General features: G+C 36.0%; 2 protein-coding genes across 2 annotated transcripts; both read left to right on the top strand.

Moving 5' to 3' along the window:
* The first annotated feature begins 9337 nt into the window (after positions 1 to 9337).
* On the top strand, positions 9338 to 15076 carry LOC113275524 (protein ESMERALDA 1-like). The gene is made up of 10 exons (XM_026525056.1): positions 9338 to 10053; positions 11051 to 11120; positions 11701 to 11768; positions 11867 to 11955; positions 12071 to 12268; positions 12460 to 12664; positions 12778 to 12945; positions 13267 to 13434; positions 13527 to 13717; positions 14351 to 15076. Exons 1-10 carry the CDS (start codon positions 9661 to 9663, stop codon positions 14511 to 14513), a joined length of 1713 nt encoding a protein of 570 aa, XP_026380841.1. The 5' UTR covers positions 9338 to 9660; the 3' UTR covers positions 14514 to 15076.
* Positions 15077 to 15271: 195 nt separating this feature from the next.
* Positions 15272 to 20923, top strand: LOC113272527. The gene is made up of 7 exons (XM_026522350.1): positions 15272 to 15512; positions 16131 to 16273; positions 17616 to 18501; positions 19089 to 19711; positions 19843 to 20117; positions 20684 to 20807; positions 20867 to 20923. Exons 1-7 carry the CDS (start codon positions 15272 to 15274, stop codon positions 20921 to 20923), a joined length of 2349 nt encoding a protein of 782 aa, XP_026378135.1.
* Positions 20924 to 25584: the final 4661 nt, after the last annotated feature.

Here is a 25584-nt window from a genome sequence, read left to right as displayed (position 1 = left end):
TGAAACTGGCATTTGAATTAGAGATAGGAAATATACCCTATTAAGAGTCTCCTATTAGAGATAGAAAATATGCTGAGATGCAGAGGTATCTATATAATAAAGACTCTCCTAATTTTACCCTACTAAGTACTTTAAGATATCTCAGTCTCCTATCAATTTTCTGAAGCAACATTTCATTTTTAGAACCAGGCTAATTGGGTGGGAAAGTGATTAAAAAATTTTGCTCATATATGTGTTTATTGGGCTATTTAGAAGGAGAAAAAATCAGATGATTTTGTATAACAAATAAAAACATCTTTTGGGTTTAATTTTCTTTCAAAGTTGAACTGATACTTTAATGCTCGAATCAAGGTGTTTAAAAATATATTCACGATCAATTTTTATTTGAGTGAGACGAGGTACTTAGCGTATAATGCTTATGGGATGGTAGCACTTTTAAGTTTGTCTGATGAATAAAATCCTAACCTTTTTCTTAAACAACGAACAATAGGAAAAAGATAAAGCGTCTTTGTAGTTTGTGATCTTGTAATATTAAATCCCTAGTTTAATTTAAAATAAAGGGATCTCCTCACATTTTTATTATCACATTATCTCGCTTGTACGTTTTGTGAATTAAATCCAAATCGTAACGGTTTTCAAGCTAATACTTTGGGATATGTTACTATTAGATAACTCTACTTCCCTGCCGAAAATGAGTCCAAGACGTATAGTATCATCATCTACTACTTTGAAAATGAGTCGTTGAAAATCTGTAAATTTCTGATCGTCGAAATTAAAATCGGTAGATTGTGAGGTTTTATATTTCAGAAAGAGCTCATTTTGATAGGCATGTAGAACTTGGTAAGAGGAACATATCCTTAAAATATCAAATCCGTTACGATTTTATTTTTATTTACAAAAATAACGTCTAACACGTGAGATAGTGTGATAATAAGAGTATAAAGAGATCCTTCCTCTTTAAAATAGAATCCTATTATTGGAGCTTAAAACAGATGAGTTTTTGGGGGCTTTTTGGAGTCATGAAATAACAACCCATAGGACCCCTTATCCATATTTTTCTTTAGTGTCTAATCTACCCTTCATTTGATTAGTGCTAATTAAATTGATTAAGCTAACTAATCAGTCTTAGTGAATCGATTAGACTAATCATTTGAAAATAAAAACTTGATTTTATTGAGTCTTGAAGAACGATAAATGTAGATTTTGGAAAAAAAAAATTGACAAATTTTGAAGACAAATGACGAAACCCTTCATCACAAAACTCAAGATAACCTTATAAACAACTCTCGACGTCAATTTTATCAGTTCAAATCCATCGAAAATCTGAAATTTTTTGCAGTAACGGCTGGGTAAACTTGTCGACCCGGCCGAAACACCACATAACGGTTGGGATATTAAGAATTCCAAGCCGTAAATAACTGAAACGTCTGGGATATTAGGAACCCCCAGCCGTGATTAAAAATATCGGACATGACATTACGAACTTCTGGCCGTAATTCTTCCATGAATTACATGAGTCTGCAAAACGGCTGGGTATACAAACTTTCCCGACCGTAATTAGATTTGAAAGTTGAATTTTTTTTGGATTCAACATGAATTCTTAATACGATTGAAAATTACTGATACTTTCATTAACTAGACCACAATAAAACTCATTACATGCTTATTATATCCCCATTACAAAGTTGGTTTTAATAACATCCCTTCTGATGTATCAAGAAATCTTTGATGATGGTCATTGGAGCTTTGAAGTTGAAATATAACCTTTCCATTTTCTCCATTCCTTGTTAGCTTGAGCTACGACTTCTTCATCAGTCTCACCTCTAAGTCGAAGTTGCTTGCACATACGAAGTAAAGCCATATACTCTTCCACTTTTTTGCGTATGTTTGAGAATCAAAGATACAATTCAATCCCATCGCGGTTGTTAGGGTTACCTGTTTCACTACAAAAAATTTCAAAAATCGTCTTCCAATAAGATTGACTTGGTACACCACCATTCCTTCGTTCTTCTCCCTTCTTTCGATAGCATAGCACAAAATTTTGGCAAAGAGATAAGTCTTCATCCAAATTAAAGTCGGGTTTATCCTTTGAGTACATTGCATTGAGTTATTAGGAGTTTTACTAGAGCTTGTAGGTGTGATTTTGATTTGGAATGGGTGGTTATATGGAGAACAAGTTATTTCAAGTTTAAATAGGTGGTTGAACAACTAGAACCTTCTATAGATTAGTCTTCAAACGGATCTATTTTTCAAAATTCGAAAAACTAGACGATTTGAAGTGGTACAAGTGAAATTATAGCGATTACGGCTGGGAAATGCTAGGTATACCAAGTCGTAATTCTGTATGCCCTGCAGAGTTGGTGGTCTATCAGAGTTACGGTTGGGATTCCCGGCCGAAATTCTGATTTTTTAATTTTAGGCAGAATAACGGCTGGGATTCATGTCCGTGAACAACATTACGGCTTGGATATGTAGCCGTTTCTAGGAGCCTTTTTTTGTTGGGTTTATCAGAGTACTAAACGGCTAGGAATGTCCCAACCGTAACCAACCACGGATGGGTTTCCTAACTGTGCGGAGTTTAATGGTAGGGAATTGTCTAGGTCGACCAAGACGTAAATATATTTACGGATATAATTCCTTACCGTGATTCCAACACGGCTTGGATATCTAGCCGTAAACATAAGTCATTGTAGATCAGGGAATTCATACCAAAAAACGGCTAGGTGTTTCCCAACCGTGAACCTCCTACGGACGGGTTTCCTAACCGTTTTGAGTTTCACGGCTGGGAGTTCCTAACCGTTGTTCTTTTTACGGCTATGAAAGATTGTTTTTCAAGATTTATAGGTATTTTCGGCTAGGTTTTGTGAAGCATCGACCTAGCCGAAAATGCCTGAAAAAACCAAGATGTTGTTTTTTTCCTCATTTTTCTTAGATTAAACACATTGAAAGACTAAAATTAATTCATAAATGCAAAGTTATAAAAATCCATCCATCTCAATCCTTAACCAAACAACGAAAAACATTAAAATGTCAAAGGCTAACAAAATATCCATGAAGTAAAATACTAAAAAAACGAGTAGATTTTCATTCACTTGATTCACTTGAGTCCTCCCCCGTGGACTCGTTCAGAAACTCATCCAAATCGTTAATCGGCGTCGGTTCAACAACTCTCACCTTTTTACCTCCTTTTCCTTTGGCACCTTGAGGTGGAGTCTTTTTTACCTCCACCACGTCCACTTCGAGCACTTGTTCCACCTCGACCTTTTCCACCACGAGCAGCACTTGTTCCAGCATGACCTCTCTTTGTTCCTCATTTTTTGTCGCCTTTAGCACCTGTTCATCCTTTAGCACTTGTTCCTCCTTTTTTGCCGCCTCTCCCTTGCTTTGATGGAGCTTGCTGACGAGGGGGTGTATCCGAGTCATCGTCGCTAGGAGAAGGAGACCTATCCCTCTTATTTTTCCTTGATTGTGCACCTTCTTCAGGGTATAAACCTCCTTTCTCAGGGAGTATTATGCCTTGGACTCGATTCCGAAGTAATCTTAGTTCAGGGATTGTTAACATCTCTCCCGCATCAATGATACCGGTAACAGCAAGACCATCATTTCCTCCACCTTCATTTGTTTCAGAAACAACTTCACCTTGATTTCCTCCACCTTCATTTGTTTCAGAAAAAACTTCACCTTGATTTCCTCCACCTTCATTTCTTCCACCTTCATTTCCTCCAGTCTCACCTCCACCTTCATTTCCTCTAGTAAGAGAAACACCAACATTTCCTCCAGTAATAACAAGTACACCTTCACTTTTATTCCTCGCGTTTGCACCCAATGATTTTCCGTGACGGGGTTGCGGAGTGGGCTCACTAGAAGGTGTTACTTTTACTGATCTTCTCTTCCTCTTTTCTTCTTTTCTATTCAAAGACAAACCAGACCAAAATGCAAAAGAAGATAAGTCACAATGGCTAGGATGTGTACAAAGTTCCAGACAAAGACATAATTACGGATGGGATAATTCTCAAAAGTCCAAGACGTAAATAAAAAACGTCAAGGATAAATAGAAAATCCCAGCCGCAAATATAATAACGGATGGGAAGTTGATTTATCGACCAAGCCTTAAAAACCATAACGGCTGGGATTTTTTTTCTTTTCATTGCTTTCTCATATTACGGATAGGAAGATCTAGCCGCCTAATAAAATCGGTTAGGAAACTATTATTTACGGTTTGGAAAACCAATTACGGACAACAAAACCTAGACGTTACTACTACCGCTGAAACATGCATTCGAACTCAGATATATGGCTAGGAAAGTCCCAACCGTGATTCAGTTTTTACGGATGGGAATAATTTATCTCGTACGCATCGACCAGAATTACGGCAGGGTATTCAACAATTTCCCATCCGTGAAAATTAAAACGGCTGGGAGTTCTTATATCTCCCAACCGTGTTACATTTAAACGGCTGGGTATTGAACATATCCCAACCGTGATACATATTTACGGCTGGGAATCAAAGAACTCCCAGCCGTAATCAAATTCTGAAACTATTTTTTCAGACCTAAAATCTTCGAAACCAACTGAAAGATCGAGAAAGAGCTTAAATAAACAGTGGGTATTTCGATTCATACCTTATTGCTGTCATCTCAGGAGTCTGGGAGGCTGGTCCATCTCCTTCATTTAATTCCTCTTCATCTTTACTTACCACTTCATTAGTTGAAGTTGGTTTCTGTACTTCAATAGGAGGTTGATTCGACGAAGAATGATCTAATTTTTCCTTTGCTTTCATGCTTTTATACAATGAATTTAATCGACGACGTAATTTTTTTTGAATCGACGATTAATCTTTTCAAACGAAGAATGATAGATGAAGAAGAATGAAAACAAAAAGGGGGGAGTAAGGGAAGAAGAATAAGGAAAAGAGAGAGGTGGTGGTGGGACGGGTTTTTTTCTTGGATTATATGCAGAAATAGGCATGTTATGGACCCTCACTTTCGTTTCTAGTCCTGTTTTTTTATTTATTGCAAATCTAAGCCTATCGAACGGATTCCATCCAAATCTGTTATCTCAGTCAATATCTCTTGTTGACTTGTCAATATCTCGTATCGAGAGATATCGTGAAGGTGTTAAGATTACTAAATTACCCTTTCTGTACGTGTGTCAATAGATAGTTAATCTCACCCATGTGTGTCGATCTGAAAGCCTAATCTAAGAGTGCTGAAATTTCGAAGATAATTGAACGGATACGATGAAGTCCATAGGAATTAACGTCACACGTGTCGGTCTCAGAATGAGTAATCTGACATATCCATATCTTAGAGAAATTGGACGGTCTAGATGCTAGGATACCAAGATGATACGGGGGAAAACCCATCTAATTGCAGAAAACAGAGAGATCGCTTTTGATTTTCTTCTTTCTGGTTCTCTCTGGTTACGAACTGAGAAAGCCATGACTTGCAGTTGATTTGAGAGATGATGATGAAACACAAGTAGTTTATGGTGGATTTGAGTTGGGTTTCGATCGAATTTGCAATCTAACTCTAGTTGGAGATGTTACAAAGAAATTATGGTTGTGTGGTTATCTGCAATCGAGATTAAATTCATGAGAAATTGAAATGATTTTCAGAGATTCGACGGTTTTATTGTGATGAGAATATGGAGATGTTGATGTCGATCGATTATATAAATTTAATTTCTTTCTGTGCTTTCATCTCATTCTTGAGTTCAGAAGAATCAATATATCAAGGGTTAGGGTTTGCTGCAAAATCTGGAAAAGAAGTCTAGTAACTTGATTCAAAGATGTAGAAGGGAGATTTCAGGAATATAATAGATGGGTTGTTCTCAATTCGAAGTTCCACATGAATCTGGGAAGGAATTTGTGGATTTTTGAAGAGATGGGTTTAAATAAGGAAAGATGATGAGTTGTTGTTGTTGGTGACCCTTTCTGAGTTCAACGGGATTGAGTCGAAGTTGTTGTTCAAGAAGAACTCACGAAAAAGATAAATTAGGAATTAAGGTTCTTTAATCGTGTTTGAATCTGAAATTGAGAAGGGGGATTTGGAACTGAAGGATTTTGCAGATTGAAGCAGCTGAAGAGCTGAAAGGTTTCTGAAGCTGAATTAGGTTATGAAGATTATGAAGCTGTTGTTGCTGTTGCAGTGGATGTTGGTGGTTTTGAGTTGGTTCTGCAACTGGAACATGGAATTGACCCGAGTTATGAAGAATGACTTAGATGGATGGTTATGAATTGCAGGTCGTAATGCCAATTTGTTGATGCTGCTGCAATAGATTGTACAACTACATATGGTGCAGTTTGCAATGAATGAAGATGCAGAAAGAGATGGGGTTATTCTGAATCAGGTAATTATGCAAAAACGAAGAATAATTGCAGGAACAAGGTTCTGGTGCTGCTGCAATTGGCAGATGATTGTGCCGGAATGAGAAGAAATCAGCCTGAACTCGGCCTGAGAAACGCCAAAAAATCCAAAACTCTGTCTGAATCAGAGTTAGCCGAGTCAACTCACCGATAAATTTTTGCTCCATTTTGACAATCTGTGTAGTTGATGCAACATTGAAGGACTAAAACGTCTTTTAAGCTGGGGAACTTTTGACAGTTGGCAGATAACTGCAACTAACTTTCCATCCATCACTTTTTGTCAAAACTTGCCTAGTTTTGCAATAAATAAAAAAACAGGCCTTGTTTTGCAAACCATAAAAAATAGGTCTATTTCTGTAAATTGTCCTTTTTTCTTTTAATTATTTTGATTTTCAGTTTTTTTTTTTAATTTAATGATTTTTTTTTTTAATTAGATTAATCAGTTAATGGAAGAGAAGTGTCATAAGTGAAAATTATTGAGGATGTTTTTGAACTTTTACATAAATCTGATCTACCCCTATACCACTTAGTCTTTCAAGCCCCCAAAATCCAACCCCCTCAAAACCCCAATAATGGAGTTCTTAAAATGGCTTGGAAGTTGTAACCATTTGATAGAGCTGAACGACATACTCACCAGACACTGGCTCATATGTGCGAAAAGGAAGTAGAACCGCAAATGGATCGAGCTCATGAATTGAATGCCAACTTGGGAAGTGTTTAGGTTTCCCCCTAAACTATGCAAGTATGCAACGATCTCTTGGACCAAGGTGACTAGATTAGGTAAACGATGTTTCTTATTTTAGGGTTGATAAATATCTAAACCAGCAAGACCTAGACCCTGATCCCACGGGACCTTACACATGGTCACTCCCCAAAATATGCATGATACTTTGTTGACATATATAGCAAAGGCAATAAAGAGGATGCGTTGGAATAAGTGGGTTGCACTTGCAATAAAAAGGAGAGCGGGAGGCATCACGCGGTACTTCCTCCCACGAGAGTACCGTAGCCTACTTTTAATTAAAACCAAATGACGTTCCACATGCACACACAACTTAAATTGATGAAGCTTTGGCATATGATATTTGAAAATCAGAAACGGTAGCCTTACTAAGGGCTAAGTCCGGCCAGTTATCCCGCAGGAGACAGATCTGGAAATCGTTCGTGTTAGTAGTACCGTTATTGGAAAAGCAGGGACCCAAATAGGCTCGACAGGTTTTCATAGCAACATCCACATCTTTTTACAAGAGGGTCGATGAAAGACAACACTTATGACAGAAACTGCTAATCTATCCGGAAAGAATAAGATATCAAAATCTATTTATAAAATAATAAATTAAAATATGCTTTGTCCTATATAAAATGTTAGTACCCTAGGTAAACTGGAACCCATTAGCAACCATGAAATATTAAAATCCATATAAACTCTATTATATGTAATCAACTTCACTCACTTTTTATATGGATATCAAAATCCATCGACGCTACCGGTCGATGCAGTTTATATGGATATCAAAATCCATATAAATTGCTAACATTATTACACGTAATCAACTTCTCTCATTTTTTCCTTTTTCTCTTTCCTGTGATTTCAGGCGAGAAAATCCATTTTTTCACGCGAGCTTTTATGCTCAGATCTACTCCCTCTTAGGTGGATCTGAGCAGGACCCTCTTTCCTTTTCCGTTTGTTAGTTTTGTTTCATAGTTTAGCTAGGTTTTAATGTCTTTTAGGGTTAGGTCAGTTGATCACCCTCCCTTGCCGGCGGCAAGTTACATACGTCTTTATGGCGTTTCTGCCTGTGCTTTTATAACACCTTTAACTGGCTATCATGGTCGTTTTTTGTTTGGTTTTCTAGCTTTCAAGTACATTGGCAGCGACGTCCGGCGACCGGAATCTTCATTGCTCAGTTCAAGTTTTGAAGCAAATTACTCCTTTGGAGCACATCTTTCTCTAGAAGCACAAAATCATCAAAAATGGTGGACATCCGATCCAAAAACCATTTCTTCTCCGATCAAATCGGATCTCTTATCATACATGTTTTTAGTCGTCCTTCAACGTTTTGGCTCTTTTCTTGCTAAATTTGTTGATTTTGTAATTATATATGGGATTTCTTTATGTTTCTTAAACTTTGATGTACTAGAAATCTATGTAAGCTTTATCATGAATCATTAATGGAAGCTTTCTATTTATAAAAACAAAAAAACAAAAAAACAAAAAAAACAACCATGAACTAAAAGCTCGCCCAAGTTATGTCAAAAGAAAAAGTCATTATGCGCCTTCAGCACGAAATGCACAAATCATTGAAACACAATAGTTTGTTTCAAAAATATCTTGCAACTACCAAAGTGTCAGCCGCCTGTGGGCAGTGGCCAACAAGCCGCCTGTCCTCAGTAGAACTCCTTAGGTTAATCCCCATGGTCTTTTAATCTAGCAGCTAGATTGGCAATCCACGTCAGCTAGGGCAACCTCCTATATCCTATGGGATAGCTAATCTAGCAGCTAGATTAGCAGTCCACGTTATCTGGGACCATTGTCTAGCGCTGTTTGGTTCAACGCTTTAAATTTCAGTCGTCAGATCAACTGTTGTAATTTTTGTGATCCGTATGATTTTTGTGATTTTCGTGAGCGCTGAACTGTTCAGCGCTAAGGTCACTTTTTGAACGCAACGCTTCAATCTCGCTGCTAGTTGAACTGCGAGCAAATGCTAGGAGAGAGAACTAGCAAGTGCAAGTGTTAACTTTTAAACCACACTTTTTCTTTGATTTGCAACATTTTTTGGCCAATCTAGCAGTTCAGTTTAGCCCATAAGAATTAGACTTAAATGCATAACATTTGGTACCAAAACCCCAGGAAGTTACACGCATACACTTTTTTTTGCATCACATCCTTTTGTTGGCACGTGCATCGTGCTTTCTTATGTCTTTCGATTACTCCACCTTTCCTTCTTCTTCTTCCCATTCTGTTGCTTTCCCAATTCCAAATTTAAAAAAACTAAAATTAATAATACACAAAACCTATTAGGGAAAGCAAATTAAAGACAATAAAAGAGAGAGAGATTTACACAGACATTACTCATCACACACACAACCCATAATTTTAAAAAACAAAAAAACATTACAGAACAAAAAAATCACAGAAGAGAGAGAGACAGAAACACCACCACCACCACCACCCCCCCCCCCACACCCAGCACCACCGCCACCACCACCAACAGAAATACAGACAATAGAGTAATTGATAGAGAGCTTATGTAAATTTGTGATGAGTTTTTTGATTTTGCGCTAAAAAAGAGATGCATCCAGCATATAATAGAATATCAAGTAGTGGTCATAACTCACCATCACCACCGCAATCACCATTAAGAGGTTCACCAGGATTAAGACATACAAGAAGCAGCAATAACAAAGGTGGTGGAAGTAGTGGTAAATTTCTACCACCACCGAAAACATTTGCACAGAGAATCGCATGGATCCTATTGTCTGTTCTTCTACGTCGTCAAGGAGTTTTTCTATTTGCTCCTCTTATTTATATTTCTGGGATGCTTCTGTATATGGGTACCGTTTCGTTAGATGTTGTTGTTCCTGATATCAACTCTCGTCCTCCTCCTGGTTCTGTCTATCGTTCTCCTCAACTTTATAACAAATTACGGCCTGAAATGGATGCTGATAATTTCTCTTCAGATGCGGTTAGTATTTATCTCTTATTTCTAGATCTGAAAATTTTATCACAATGCATGTTTATTTGGATCAGGAGGATCAAACTTACCACAAAAGGGGAAACAATACAAAAACCTAGTTTTCTTAATTTTTTAGGTTTGTGATATTGTAATGCCGAAATGCTTATTATTTTGGGTCGAATTTCTTTCCTGAGAAGTAATTGTGCTTCAATTCAGCTTTTTTGGATTCATAGGATCTACTTGTTGTATAACATGGTGCAATTGCCTGTAAGCCATTAAGTCTTTTTACTAGAGAAACTATATGAGCATACCCTTTGCTAGTGGTCTTGATATAGGAATTTGGTTTATCTACAAGTTTCTTTCTACTCTACCAACTACTACGATTTGTTGGAGTTCAGTTTTGTCATAAATGTTTTACTGAACTCTCTAACAAAATCACGCCTCAATGTGGTTGATTAGAGAACTGGTTACATAAGAAGCAATGGGATAAACTTAAAAGCTTTGGGTTTTCTGTATCTATATAAAACGATACCTTTCTTTAATAATTGGATATCAGATGGGAAAGAGAAGAAGGTGTTGGGATTTGTTAAGGTTGTGATGGGGCGGTCAGTTTTGCAAATGCATGGGGTTGTTTTAAGTTTAAGTTTGGTTTAGTGTGAGATTCTCTTTAAGAGTAGAATAACATGGGGTGTATAGTTGCATATAGTTGGGATTGGAGCCCATAACTTATTCAAATTTAATGTCGTGATGCATCAGCTTACGGCACTGCAGGGTGGAGGTTGTTTTTATTTATCGACCACATTCGGGATCTGTAATTGATTTTTTTTGTCCACTGGGAATCTTTTCAATCTACTCAATTCTGTTCATTACATATGCTGCATTTTTGCTGCCTTCAAAAACTGATCCTTAAAAGCATTTCGTGACCGCAGCCTTGACTTTTTGTTCCTCTTCGAATATAGTTTGTTTCTTCATCTCTTTCTAAAAGCAAGCTAATGATTCTTTGTAGTTAGCAACAGTATGGAGACACCCTTATAAAGGTGGTGAGTGGAGGCCGTGTATAAACAAGTCTGAAGAAGGTATGCACTAAGTATGCTACATAAGCTTTGAATTTCTTCTTGTGATCATCTTAGCTTGGATGGATGGGTTTCCCCTCCCCGAATATTTTATTAAGATTGTCATGGCTATTGTAAAGCTATTTCGGGTTCCATAGATATCGGTTTAGAGTTGAACTACTTTTCTTGCATAATTTTGGTGCCAATTTAGTACTGGAGGCATTTTATTGTATTAAGGGATTTTGTTGCTGTAAAGCATGCGATGTGAGCAGCAAGACTTCTTCTGCTCAAGTAAAATATATGATGTGGTTCATGCTACGCCCCTAAATCGCGTCTTAGAACATTGCTATCACACTAGTGTTGGGTACTTCTTTGTAACTTTGTCCACTCCAGCACTCAGCTTTCAGTGGAAGACCTATTGTACTTGGTATAGCACATTTAGTTCTGTCAACCACATAATATTACAGGTGTATGGGTCAAATGTTTATCTCTGGAACACCAATTGTTTTTTTCCTCCCTGCCTTTTTGATATGCTTTTCTACTAGTCTTAGTGCTGTCACATTATGATCATGACAACATTAACATGGGGTTATCTTTTCTATAGGTCTGCCTGAATCAAACGGTTACATTTATGTCGAAGCAAATGGTGGCTTAAATCAGCAAAGGACATCGGTTTGTTCTTATTTCTCAATCACTCTGCAGTTGTTTAGTTTAAGCCTTCATATAAATTGTGGCTTATTTGTGATGCAATTACTGTCTCTGAGCTGCAGATAGGCAATGCAGTTGCTGTTGCGGGCTATCTGAATGCAACACTTGTAATACCCAACTTCCATTACCATAGCATTTGGAGAGATCCTAGGTTCGTATTGTGTTTGAACCTGAACATGTTTAAGTAGTTTAATCTTTATTATTTTGCTTACATATAAACCTTGTTTCACCTATTTGGCTTATCAGTAAAAATAATGTCTCTACAGCAAATTCAGTGATATCTATGATGAGGAGTACTTTATTCAGACCTTGAAAGGGGATGTAAGAGTGGTTAATAAGTTACCAGGATATATCATGGAAAGGTTTGACCACAACATGAGTAATGTTTACAACTTCAAAGTAAAGGCTTGGTCTTCCATCAAGTATTACAGGGAGTCGGTTCTTCCTAGGCTACTTGAAGAACAGTGAGTTGAATTTCTTTTCTTCTTTTTTTTTTATATATTTTTTTCATCAATTGCTCTTATGTGAATACTAAATGTCATGTTGTCCCCTTTGTAAGGAAAAGCAAGCTAAATTTAATTTCTTTTTTAATTTTTCCGTTGTTAATGAACCAGCTAAACTGAAACGCATCTGCTTCTCTAATTGGACAATTCAGGTTTATAAGAATATCTCCTTTTGCAAATCGGTTGTCATTCGATGCTCCTCCAGCTGTTCAGAGGCTTAGATGCTTGGCAAATTATGAATCATTGAGGTTTGCAAATCCAATTGCAACTTTGGCAGAAAGTTTGGTCGAAAGAATGAAAGAACGCAGTGCTCACAATAATGGAAAATATATCGCAGTTCATCTCCGTTTCGAAGAGGTAAATTTGCAAACTAGATGAGCGACTTTCTAAAATTTTTGGTAATGATTTTACTTCTGAAAGTATCATCGGAAATTCGATAGTAACCATTAATCTTCTCTGGTTACATACAGGATATGGTTGCCTTCTCTTGTTGCATATTTGATGGAGGGGAGCAAGAAATAAGTGACATGAATGCAGCCAGGGAGAGGGGTTGGAGAGGAAAATTTACTAAACCTGGTCGTGTAATCCGTCCTGGATCAATCAGGATTAATGGGAAATGTCCACTTACTCCCTTGGAGGTAATGCCCCTATCTGTTGTGCGGTCTCTTTCCATCTATTTCAATTTTAATCAAATGTTTTAATGCTCAGATCCAGTCACATAAGTGTATATATACTAACACAGTAAATATTATGGTTTTTTGGATTCCCAAGGTGATTCGCAGAACGTTATAACTGTTAAAACAAGTTTAGACCTAGTTATTGGGAGCTGTTTCTAAGTTTTACTCCACACTACCCTGCTAAAAGAAATAAACTTGTTACTTTTCTGTATAATCACAGATTTTTATTTCCATCTAAGTAACCACACATGTTCATATTCCCTATTTACTACATGATCTCAGGTTGGCTTGATGCTTAGGGGCATGGGTTTTGATAATAGCACATCCATCTTTTTAGCATCTGGAAAGATTTACAATGCTGAGAAAACCATGGCACCACTTCTCGAAATGTTTCCTCTATTACAAACAAAAGATATGCTTGCATCAGCTGAAGAACTCGCCCCATTCAAGGTTAGGCTTCCTACTTGCATCCCTGGTGTTAAACTTAACAAAAATAAAGATCTTTGTCAATGTCTTCGCTTTAATTTTGTTTCTGTTTATAGAATTTTTCTTCGAGGATGGCTGCTATCGACTACACTGTTTGTCTCCATAGTGAGGTGTTTGTGACAACTCAAGGTGGGAATTTCCCTCATTTTCTAATGGGGCATAGGAGGTACTTGTTTGGTGGACACTCAAAGACAATTAGGCCGGACAAGAGAAAATTGGCGTTGTTGTTTGATAATCCAAATATCGGGTAAGTATCCAACATGTAGGCAGACTCATGTTTCATTATTTTGCTTATGTGAGATACCAGTTGTGAAATCTGGGTTCTACTTGATTCATATATTTGGTTGTAGTTTTTTTTCTTCACATCTTCTCTTGTAGTCGCCTAGTATTTGAAGACCGCTACTCTTTCTTCAAAACGAGAAAGAGAAAAGAATAAGTTTATGTGGGTCCTGCCAGACAGAGTTATGCATGAGGTTTCAGTTGTATTTATTAAATGAAGAAATTGATCTCACACGTCATAGCACAGTAGTGTAGGAACAGACACCGAAGACTCTTTTTGGTGATCATGAAATGAGTTTGTTGATCTCTCTAAAAGCTTCACCTCATCTTTGCATAGGACATTCATATAGAAGCAGAAGCTTTAATGCTTGCATTCCTCTTCCATTGTTTGTGACTTTGGCTCCTGTTTCTAATTTCACTACTTCAAAGGTCCAAGGAACATTAATTATATTTTGCTATAAATTTAGGGCTGCTCAATATCATATTACATTTATCTATGTGTATGTCATCTCCCGTAGTCTTGACACTCTTATTGTTCTAGATTAACAAGTATTTACATAGACCTAATTCTGACTATCAGAGAACTCAATGTTTTTGACAGATGGAAGACCTTCAAACGCCAGATGCTGAATATGAGATCTCACAGTGATTCAAAGGGAATTGAGCTCAAGAGACCAAATGACTCCATATATACATTCCCCTGTCCAGACTGTATGTGTCGTGTGAACAAAACAGAAGAAGCTAAACCGCAATCGCCTCCATGATTTTTCTTGGGAAAAATTGATAGGATATGATTGATTTGCCTCGATTTTCCTGTATCTTGGCGCAAGCCATGTCATTGTTGACCCCCACAATATTGCATTGTTGTAATTCTTTCATTTTTTTTCACGTATGGTGGGATACACTCTGCGAATTTTGGATCTTCGAGGAATTTGTTGAAAGACAATCATCCTCGATGGAAGGCAGAGTACATCACCCCCATTGTGTATAGTGCTGTTGGATGAGAAAATAGAAGAAGAGAAGAGAAGAGAAGAGACATCAGCTGCTGGCAGGAGAAAGAGAGCTTCTTGGGACTTCATCAAGTGAAGAAAAATCGAGTCTGCTACGATAACTGGTGCTGTATCTAACAATTGCTGCTGACATGTGAATTGCAATTTTGTGCGCTATTCATTTTTACAGGCTTGTATATTTAGTCTCTGCTTTTGACAGTATCATATGTGAAGACTGTAAAGATAGGGATGAACTGAACTTGTGTACATGTAATCTCACTCACAATCAGATTATTTTTTGTTAGTCAAATGTGATTCATTTTTCTACTGTGCTATCATTTTTCTTGTAGTTCCCTGTATTGCTGATTAATCAAGTTTTTCTTTCTTGTTCTGAATCTTAAACACCTGATATCCCTGTAATGCTGTGTACCATTGTTCATCTCTGTTTAATCTCCAGTCAGTTTCTACTGTGTTTTTACTAACTTTCAAATTCCACATAACTGCCAAGTCTACCTGAATGGCTTCTTTCTTTTATGTATGGCTACTGCAATTTAGATAAAAAGGAAAAGCAATGGAGTTGCATTGAGGAAGTTGGCAACAAAATATTGCAGCCTTGGATTTTATTAGGTGATCCGAATATACATCTTATTACTTCTAAGTCTTCTTCTTCCTCAAGTGATGGATGGGCAAATTCTGTTCTTCAATCTGCTGGTTTAGAAGACATTGGTTTTATTGGTAAGGAACATACTTGGACAGGCAACAATTTGGGGACGGGTAAAAAAAGATCTAGGATTGATACGACTTTGGGTAATGCATAATGGAATACTAACTTTACTGTTTCTAAATTACTTCATCTTGTTCAAGCTGGTAATGATCATTGTCCAATCATGTTGGTCAGTGATTATAGCCAATCAAAATTATGGAAACCTTTCAAGTTCTTTCTTATGAGTACTGTTATTGGAAGGAAAGAATGGATTTGAGGAGGGAAAAATAAAGACAAAATTCAGGTCAACATGGGTCAAAGAAAAACATAACAAAAATAACCAATTTTTTATAAAATGCCAATCCCACCCTAACTAATTTAGTCGTTCATAATCACCGGTGGGCCATATTCTTCGTTTAAAACCCTAATTCTTTCCCCGAATATCGATTAAATTGTTTAGTCGAATTTCGTGATAAACATCACCAAATATCATGGACAAAGAAGGTAAGGATGAATGTGTAGATGGGAAAGTATCCACATAAAAGGAGAATTTTCTTTGTCTGTATGCGTCTGATTATCAACGAGTACAAGAATCGCATGTTAATCATCTCTAATGCATTATCATTTATTTTTTTATAAAAAAATCTCGTACAGATGTAAGTTATTGGACATCCACTTTTTTCTTACAGGAGCTTTGAAGTTAAAAACTTATCTCCCATTCATTATCATTGTGCATCCAGTTTTTGGTATTGTTATACTTGCACCAGTATATAGGCTGTTCTTGATTGAAATCATGATTACGGTGAAGATGGATTTGTTGCATAGTAATAAGGTTTTTTAGTCCATATGTTAGATGCTTCTAAATTTTTTTCTTCGTTTTCTGTATGTATCACAGCTTTATCAGATCAACTCTGAAAGAAACTTATAAGATCAATTAAGAAAGAAGTACAATTCGATCATCTTAGTTTAATTCTAAGTTTAATTGCAGGATTTCTGGTGTTTGTTAGTTCATCCCGTTCACTTTCTACTTTTAGGTTCTGTGTGGGTGATGCTTATATGATCATTTCCCTAGTACGATTACTTTTTTTTTTGATCAGATAGTTGCGATCACTTTGAGATGAGATATTTTACTGTTAGGTATTTGTTTGGTTAGAAAAATTAGCTATCAGGACATTTCCGGCATTTCATTAATTTTTTGAGAAGTCAATCCCTCCTCTAAAAACATGATTCCCTCCCCCACAATCCTTCCCTCCTCAAATTCATTCTTTCCTTCTTAATAACACGACTCTTTCTTATTTGGTTACATGATAAATCTTGTGATGTAGAGATTGCAAAAGCTTGGGAGAAGAACGTTCATGGATCTGCTGGATTTAAACTTCTCAAAAAATTACAATTTACATGAATTGCTCTCTCAAGATGGAATACAACTCATTTTGGTGATATCCATCAAAAAGTTTAAATGCTTCAAAATCAATTGTCTGAAATTCAACAATTGCCTCATTCAACAGTTAATATTTCTAAGGCCTTTGAAATTAATGAAGAGCTCAAAAAACGGCATCAGGTACAACAAGACTTTCACAAGCAAAAATCAAGAGATAACTTCTTGAAAGACATGAATAACAATACCAAGTACTGTCGTACTTTAACTAAGAGGAAAAAAACTAGGAACAACATAAAATTTTTAAAGATTCAGAAGGCAACTGGTTACACTCTAGAGAAGAATTATCTAAGCTCTTAACAAACAACTTTAAAGAGATAAGTACTTCTTTTTCATCAGATATTCAAGAACAATCATCTGCTGCCAATTTTGATCACTGGAGAGGAAAATAGACTTCTGTTAGTTCACCCATCAGATGATGAAATATTAAATACGTTAAAAAGTATGGAAAATTGGTCAGCTCCAGGTCCAGAAGGTTTTCAAGCAGTTTTTTTTTAAATCAGTGGAATACAGTTGGTTCAGAAGTTTGTGAGATGGTTAGAAAATTTTTCTCTTCAGGCTTTATCCTTCAATCCGTGAACAAGACATATATTTCTCTAATTCCTAAAACTAAGAAACCAACTACTCCTTCTGAAAATTGGCCAATTGGATTATGTAATACTTCTTGTAAGCTAATCTCTAAAATTATGGTTAGAAGAATGAAACCTCTGATTTGTAAAATAGTTTCTCTTATCAGGCTGCCTATGTCTCTGGAAGACTTATTAATGATAATACTATTATTGCTCATGAGTTAATACATTCCATGAGAAAGAAAGAAGTAGAAAGTGGTTGGTTGGCTCTCAAAGTGGACATGAGTAAAGCCTTTGAAAGGCTGGAATGGAGTTTTATACTCAAAGTTCTTGAAGGTTTTGGTTTCTCTAAAGAATGGATTCATCTAGTTCAACAGTGCATCAATGCCACTTCTTTATTAGTTCTTCTTAATGGTTTTCCATGTGATGATTTCAAGCCAAGAAGGGGTATTAGGCAAGGAGTTCCATTATCTCCATACCTATGTATTCTTGCCATGGAATGGTTCTCAAGAACTCTTACTGATGCTCATCATTCAAAAGATATCAAAGGAATTAAGGCTGCTAGAATAGATCTTCCTATTAATCATCTCTTATTTGCATATGATTGTCTTATATTTACCCAAGAAAATTTAACTAGTGTGAATAATCTCAAGCAAATTCTGCATGATTTTAGTTCTCAATCTGGTGAAGTCATTAATTTTGACAAATCCTCCATTTTGTTTAGCAACAATATGGATCCATATGTTTGTAATACTCTCAAGAACATCCCTGGTGTTAAATATATGGACAAGAAGGAGAAATATTTAGGTTCACCACTTCTTATAGGTAAATCTAAATTTATTTCTTTTGAAGAAGTCAACATTGCATTTGAAAGAAGATTATCAAGTTGGAAGGGCATTAATCTTTGTCAGGTTGGAAGAACAACCATCGTCAAAGTTGTTCTTAACTCAGTTCCAATGTACCAGATGAGCACATTTAAAATGTCAAAGAAGCTGATTAAAAAACTGGATACCCAACAAAGAAAGTTCTCGTGGGGGTACAAAGATAATAAAGGTACTAAGTTCATTTCGTGGCATTTTTTTTTTGATGGGGGCGTTTTTTGAAAGGGGCATGGGGGACAAATGATATGTTGACACATATCTTTGATTCCCATGAATGATGTTTCCAAAAATGCCAACACCAATTAAGAAAACAAATTTTCTCTCCAAAAATACACTTTTTTTATATTTTTGGAAACAGAATTCATGGGAATCAAAGACATGTGTCAATATATCATTTGTCCCCCATGCCCCCTTCAAAAAATGCCCCCATCAAATTTTTTCTCAACCTTTGTATTCTTAAGGATTTGGGTGGATTGGCTTTTAGGGATCTTGAAATATTGAATCATGCTCTCTTAGCTAAACTGGTTTGGAGAATTTGTACTCAAAATGATCATCTGGTATCTCAAGTTCTAAAAGCAAAATACTTCAAAAGTAAAGAGTTTCTGCATATTAATTCAAAAAAATTCAATACTTCATGGGTCTGGAGTGGAATTGAAGTTGGTCTTCATATACTTCAAGAAAATTACTGCCTGGAAGTTAACAATGGAAAAACAAGAATTTGGTCAGATAACTAAATTATTGGTATGGATATTAAACCAGTTCCCAAAGATCCTTCACATATGTCCTATAACTTGGTTAGTGAGTTAATATTACTTGATCCAGCTGCTTGGAATATCCCTTTACTTAACTCTCTCTTTTCTTCAGAAGTTGTTGATAGAATTAAGTTCATGATTATTTCTCCCCATGAAGAAGATGCAGTTAAATGGAAGCCTACAAGAGATGGTAACTTCACAGTCAAGAGTGCTTATAATAAGTTGGTTGAAAACAGAGTTAATAACCAAGATGCTTTGAATACTATCCGTAAAAAGACTTGGAAAGATCTATGGAGTATGAATCTTCCTCACAAAATAAAGCTGTTCATCTGGAAATGTTTAAAAGGCATTATACCAACAAAACTAAGGCCAGCTCAGTACAACAGAAATATGGATCTTGAATGCTCCATTTGTAATAATGAGGAAACATATCTTTTTCATCTTCTTATTACTTGTACACATTCAAGAGCAGTTTGCAGGTTAGTCAATATTGATATTGATCAGGTTAAGAATAACTTGCTTCAATTCAACTCTCCAGGTTCAACAACATTGATAATACTGGAGTTGAAGATATGGTCAAATGGAGGAACACTGTTATGGTTGGTTGCTGGATTATTTGGAAGGAAAGATGTAAATATGTCTTTTAGGAGAAAACTATAAACCCTACTTTAACTTCTTCTAGAATTAATCATCACCTGCATGATTTTTATCTCTTTATGCATCCTATTGTTATAGATTTTAATCTTAATACTGTGATGCAGGAAAATAATTTTAAGTATATAATATTTGTAGATGCCTCTTTTAGTCATCTAAATTATGAATCTGGCATTGGTATGGTGCTTTATTCCGATGCAGGATGTGCTGAAGGAATCAAGTGCACCTATGCAACTGGAATAATGGATGCGGAAGCTAGTGAAAGTCTGGCTATACTAGAAGCTCTGAAATGGATGGAAAGATTGAAGTTGGACAACTTTCACTTGATATCTGATGCTGAAGTCATATTTGATTCTATAACTGCTAATAATGTGCAAGTCAAGTGGGAAAATAAAAAGATCCTACAAGAGATCAAAAATAGATTATTTGTTTTCAGTTCTTGGAAATTATCTCATGTTAAAAGAGATGGTAATCATGTAGCAGACGTCATCTCTTGGAATATTAGGGTTGCTAAAATTATCTTAGAAGAGTATAAGGATTACTCTCCATGGTTTAACTTTGTATTATCAATGCACATCGTGCCTGAATCTCATTGAGCTTAATAAATCTTTCCTCATATCAAAAAAAAAAATCCACATAACTGAAGTGAAAATACTATTTCTTCTAGGGGGATTGTGAACCCAACTGGAAATTTCTTCCCTATCTTGTAATAATTGGTCATTTGTGGAGGTGAAGTCGATCCAATTGTGTCATTGTTGAAGAGAGGTTGACTAGGTTTACTAGACATCAAGATACAACCTGTTGAATGTGTGGTAATGGAGTTGACTCTCTTTATCATTTGTTTTCGGATTGTGTAGTGGCTAGAAGAATATGGAATGGAGTAAGTTCTCAAATACATGCTAAAACTGTTAATCATAATTTCCATAATTGGTTATCCAATGTTTTCAGCTTACAAGCTTCTAATATACAGTTGGACAGTCATACAATTGAAGTTATTGGTTGCACAGTTTGGCATATTAGGAAATCAAAATGCTTTGAAGTGTTTGATAATGTACAGTTTAATGAATCAACAGTAATTTGGCAGATTAATTCTGAATTAAGTGACTGGAGCATAAATTGATGTTATTGCAGTCACTAGCAGTTCAGAAAATATTGTCCCACCAAGGTGGAAGTGCTCTGAGCATTTAATAGACAAGATAAACTTTGATGTATCATATATTGAAATACTGGGATTCTGGAAATAATGCATGAGAATGCAATGAAATGCGAGGGAAGCCAGCCAAAACATTAGATCCAGAACAAGTAGAGTCCATGGCACTTCCCGAAACAGTGATGTGGGTAAAGCAAATGGGAATCAGAAGAATCCACTTGGAAGGAGATTGTGTGAATGTAATAAATGCTCTGAATGCCAATCATTTATTAGTCAAATGGACAAACTTAAGTTTAATTTTGGATGCTTTGTTTGGTTTTGCTTTTATGTTCATAAAGACGCAAACCATGTTGCAGACTCGGTTGCTAAACATGCAAGGTCTAAATTAAGTAGTTTCGATTGTTCATACAATTGTCCAGATTGGGTTTTAACTTTAATCCATCGGGATTAACCTCTTTTATAATTTTAGACCAATAATATCTCCTTTCTATTAAAAAAACAAATATTGATCCAACGGAGTGCATGTGTGTTGTACCGGCTCAGTCATTTTTTATTTTATTTTATTTTTGTCTTTTTAAGCTGAAAACCAGCACAAAAGTAGAGCCTAACAGAATGGGGATAAACTTTCCCCCTAAGGTCAACACTTAATATATTACATATTTCTTAGGGTGGAACAGGAAACCAATCCCCGGTCAAAACATTTTTGGCAGCAGCCTTGGAAAAAATATTAGTTACACAATTAGCTTATTTGTATCTGTGAGTAATTACAAAAGAACAAAATAAAGATTGTTGTTCTCGGATGTCGTTAATCAGCCATTGAAAATGCCAAGGTGGGTTAGAAATCCATGTATACCATTGAACAGTGCATTGAGAATCGCATTCGACTTCAATGTTCTGAATTCCCAATTGCCTAGTCAAAAAAAGGTCCTTCATACAACACAAATTTCAGCGATATTGTTGGTGGTGCAATGAAGATGATGATTAAAGCCAGCCACATATCTTCCAGTGTCATCTCTAAGAACTCTGCCCATACCTGCATGTTTATAATTCATTAACATATCCGTCAGTATTAAGCTTTATGTGGTTAGGCTTTCGGAGTTTCCAGTGAACAAGAATATTCTGCTTGGTAACACTCAGAGAATGTGTATTCACATGCATAAGAGTTTGATATTCAAGAGTATTCTTTATGGCATAACTAATATTGGAATGTTTAAACAAATTGATTGCGTACAAGCTAAACATGCCATAACAGATAACTAACAAACATACTCCAGTTCATGCCATCACCAACTTTTCTAAGGGAACCAGTTTCTTTAAGCCAAGATGATCCGAAGGATTTAAGAGGAATCAAAATTCTCCACTTAAAATAAAGTTCCTGCAACATAAGAGAAAATTTGGGACAATTAAAAAACATGTGAAAATTATACTCAGTAACCGAGTGGCATAACAAATAAACATGCGAGTCAATAAGTATGCGACGATAGAGAACATCCCTGACCATAATCTTGTTAAGGCAAATCTGGAAAACAAAACATCTGGTTTTTTGATTATTTAGAGGGACTGGAAGATGCCAAATGAAATACCAGTCCTTGTTATAACCATCACTATTCAAGATATTGGTAAGAAAACCGTAGGCATTTTTAACAGTTGAAAACACGAGGGTACCCAAATACACCACAATCTTTTAAATATCAACATATAAGTCCTATACCAAGTGTCATCGTCTATGGAAAAAGTCGAACGATACAACAACTATGATATAAACTTTGTGTGATTGTCTATGGGTATGAAATCGAGATAATACAACAACAAAATATTCACTTGATAATAGGTACGTTATTAAACAGAAACACTGTAGGATCAATATCAAGTGACTAAGGATTAACGTACAAGTGTATTTACTTTAAATTATAATAACCAAATTATAATTATGGAATAATAAAGTAAATGACACAACAAGATTTTGTTAACTAGGAAACCGCAAATGCAGAAAAACCCCGGGACCTAGTCCAATTTTGAATACTCTCATAATTAAGCCGCTATACAAAATATAATGCCAACTTCGTATAGTTGATACCAACTAGACTACTCATAGATACTTAGCTTCCTCATTATCCAGATGCCTTCGACTTCGAGAGTCACGCACATGAATCACAACTCCTTGATCGTATTCTAAACAACAAAGGAATGAATCTGTTTGATAAACACTCTATTCAATCTTTGGTGAAAGATATGTTTGAGTTGTCGACAAAGGCTCTTATATTTAAACTAATAAACTCCTTTGTCTGGTTAGATCAGTATAAAACTTGATTATCGAAATAACCAATTTCCAGATTCGCAATCAATCAATATAGTGACGCCGATCTTACACAACTAGACAATCAAGTCTATCAAAGATAAACACGATTCTAGTTGGATACCAGCCGATCAAGATGTGTGCACAAAATTTACAAGATACGAAAACTAATAAGAAAATTTTCTTTGTCTTCAAATCTTCAATTGCCTTCTCAATAACCTGCACAACACAAACTTAAATCCTCTTGAGATCAATCACACACAGTTAACAATGGATTATCACAAGATGTCTTTAGATCCTCAAATGGTTCTAAATATCATGTAGATACTTTGATCTAGTTTGAATGACCCTTATGTCAGAAGAGAAGGCTATCAAGAATAATCAAACTAGGTGAAATCAAAGTTCAACAATCGTTAGTTAATCAAATCAATAATCGAAAACTAAAATAACAGTGCAACTATCTAGTTTCCCACCAACGGTACTCATAGAGCTTCTTGATCCCTCAGAAGTCTTTGAACGAGCGGTCGTTAGAGATTTCGCCTAATTAGCTAGGGTACTTTCCTCTCCGGATAGACGGCTCCACCAGAAACAACAAGAATGAAGTTTGCATGGCTCTTAGGATAGTCCACAAGAAATTCAAAATTAAGTATTTATAGCCAAATGTTGTTTGGACAAAAAGGAAATTCCAAAACCGAAAATATTATCAAGATATTCGTTAAATTACCTAATTTCTGTTTTCGTATTTCCAATTTAATGCCAAACCATATTTCCAAAATCTCTCTTAGAAAGTTTCTATTATTAGTTTAGCACATTAAATAATAAACCTTTTTAAGAGGATATGCTTTAATTGGTGGTAATTAAAACATATATTATGAAATCCATATTTAAATGCTTTTCAATATTTCGGTTCGAGATCACCTTGAGCATCAAGGAATATGTTTGAACAATTAATGATAAGAGTTATGTACATGTTCAAAGAATGTTGACATTTAGAAGTTTCTTTTAGCAAACCCTAATTCCTGATTCACACACAACCATGAAGAAAATGTGTGAACTTTGGAAACTGGGTTTTGCTCTTGGGACCGATTATACCATGACTCACAATGTAAGTTGTGCTCGGTTGTACCATGCTCCCCAAGATAGGTTGTGACCGGTTACACCATGCTCCCGAATGTAGCTTGTGATCAGTTACACCTTACTTCCCAAAGTAGCTTGTAATCGGTTGCAGCTTGCTTCCCAATTCATCTTGTGAACGATTATACCTTGCTTCCCAATGTAGCTTGTGACCGATTACACCTTGCTTCCCAATGTAGCTTGTGAACGGCTACACCTTGCTACACACTATAGGCTATGACCGGTTATACCTTGATTCTCAATATAAGTCAAGATAGGTTCAACTTTGTCATCTAGTATTGGCCATCCAAAAGATATTCAATAAAAAAACCGGACCAACACATCCATGATTTCCTTTCGATTATGAAACAAGTTCATACATCTACTTCCTTAAACCAATGTAATAATACTAGTTTCCTATGATAAAATCACACCTATATCGAAAGAGAAATCATGAGTTTTGATACTAAAATATGACAACCAAACTTGACATACCAACGCTTGGTGGGTTCAACCGAGCTATGCTCTAAGAAAAGTGACCTCCTGAGATGAATGGTTACTCCAAATCCTTTCATCCTTAGAAGTGGAAGATATAAGAACTGGAATAGAGAAGATGTTTGTACATGCATCAATAGGTAAGACACGGTGAATATATCAGACAGATTCCAGCAGGAATCAGAGTGTTATTTTTTTTATGAAAATAAGGATAAGCACTATCGTGCTGGATTTATTTCAACAAGATATTAGGAGGGACACCTACCCAAGTATCAGAGATTCCCTTTTGCGAGCATGTTTATCTAAAACATCAACACACTTATCAGCAAGTTTTTAAGTATGCAGACAAGACCAACTCTCAAACGAATTAAAAAAAAACATAGTGTGTTAAACTATCCCTCGTAGATCCCATGAAACATCAGCTCCCCCTTGGATTTCTTTGACAAGAGTTTGATAATCTGATTTAATGATGATTTTCATAAATCCCTTCTGAGTTGCTAACTTCACAGATTCCAAGATGGATAAGCTTTCTAAATGTTCATAATCCATTGCACCATTGAAGCCGATACATCATGAAGCTAAATGTATACCTGCAAAATCACGAAAGACCAGACCATAACCTTCATATTTTGTAATATGACGGAAGGAACATCAATATTCATCTTGAAAAAATCCTATTAGGTGGAGACCGTTTAAGGTTGACTGAAACTCTGGTAGTGTTGGTTTTTTGGTTTATGCACTGACTCAGAACCGTATAGGAAAGTATTTATGCTATGTAAGGTTTGCTGGGGTATC

The sequence above is a fragment of the Papaver somniferum genome, chromosome 4 (genome assembly GCF_003573695.1).
Source record: "Papaver somniferum cultivar HN1 chromosome 4, ASM357369v1, whole genome shotgun sequence".
Lineage (NCBI taxonomy): Eukaryota > Viridiplantae > Streptophyta > Magnoliopsida > Ranunculales > Papaveraceae > Papaver > Papaver somniferum.
This window is presented reverse-complemented; position numbering and strand designations above follow the sequence as displayed.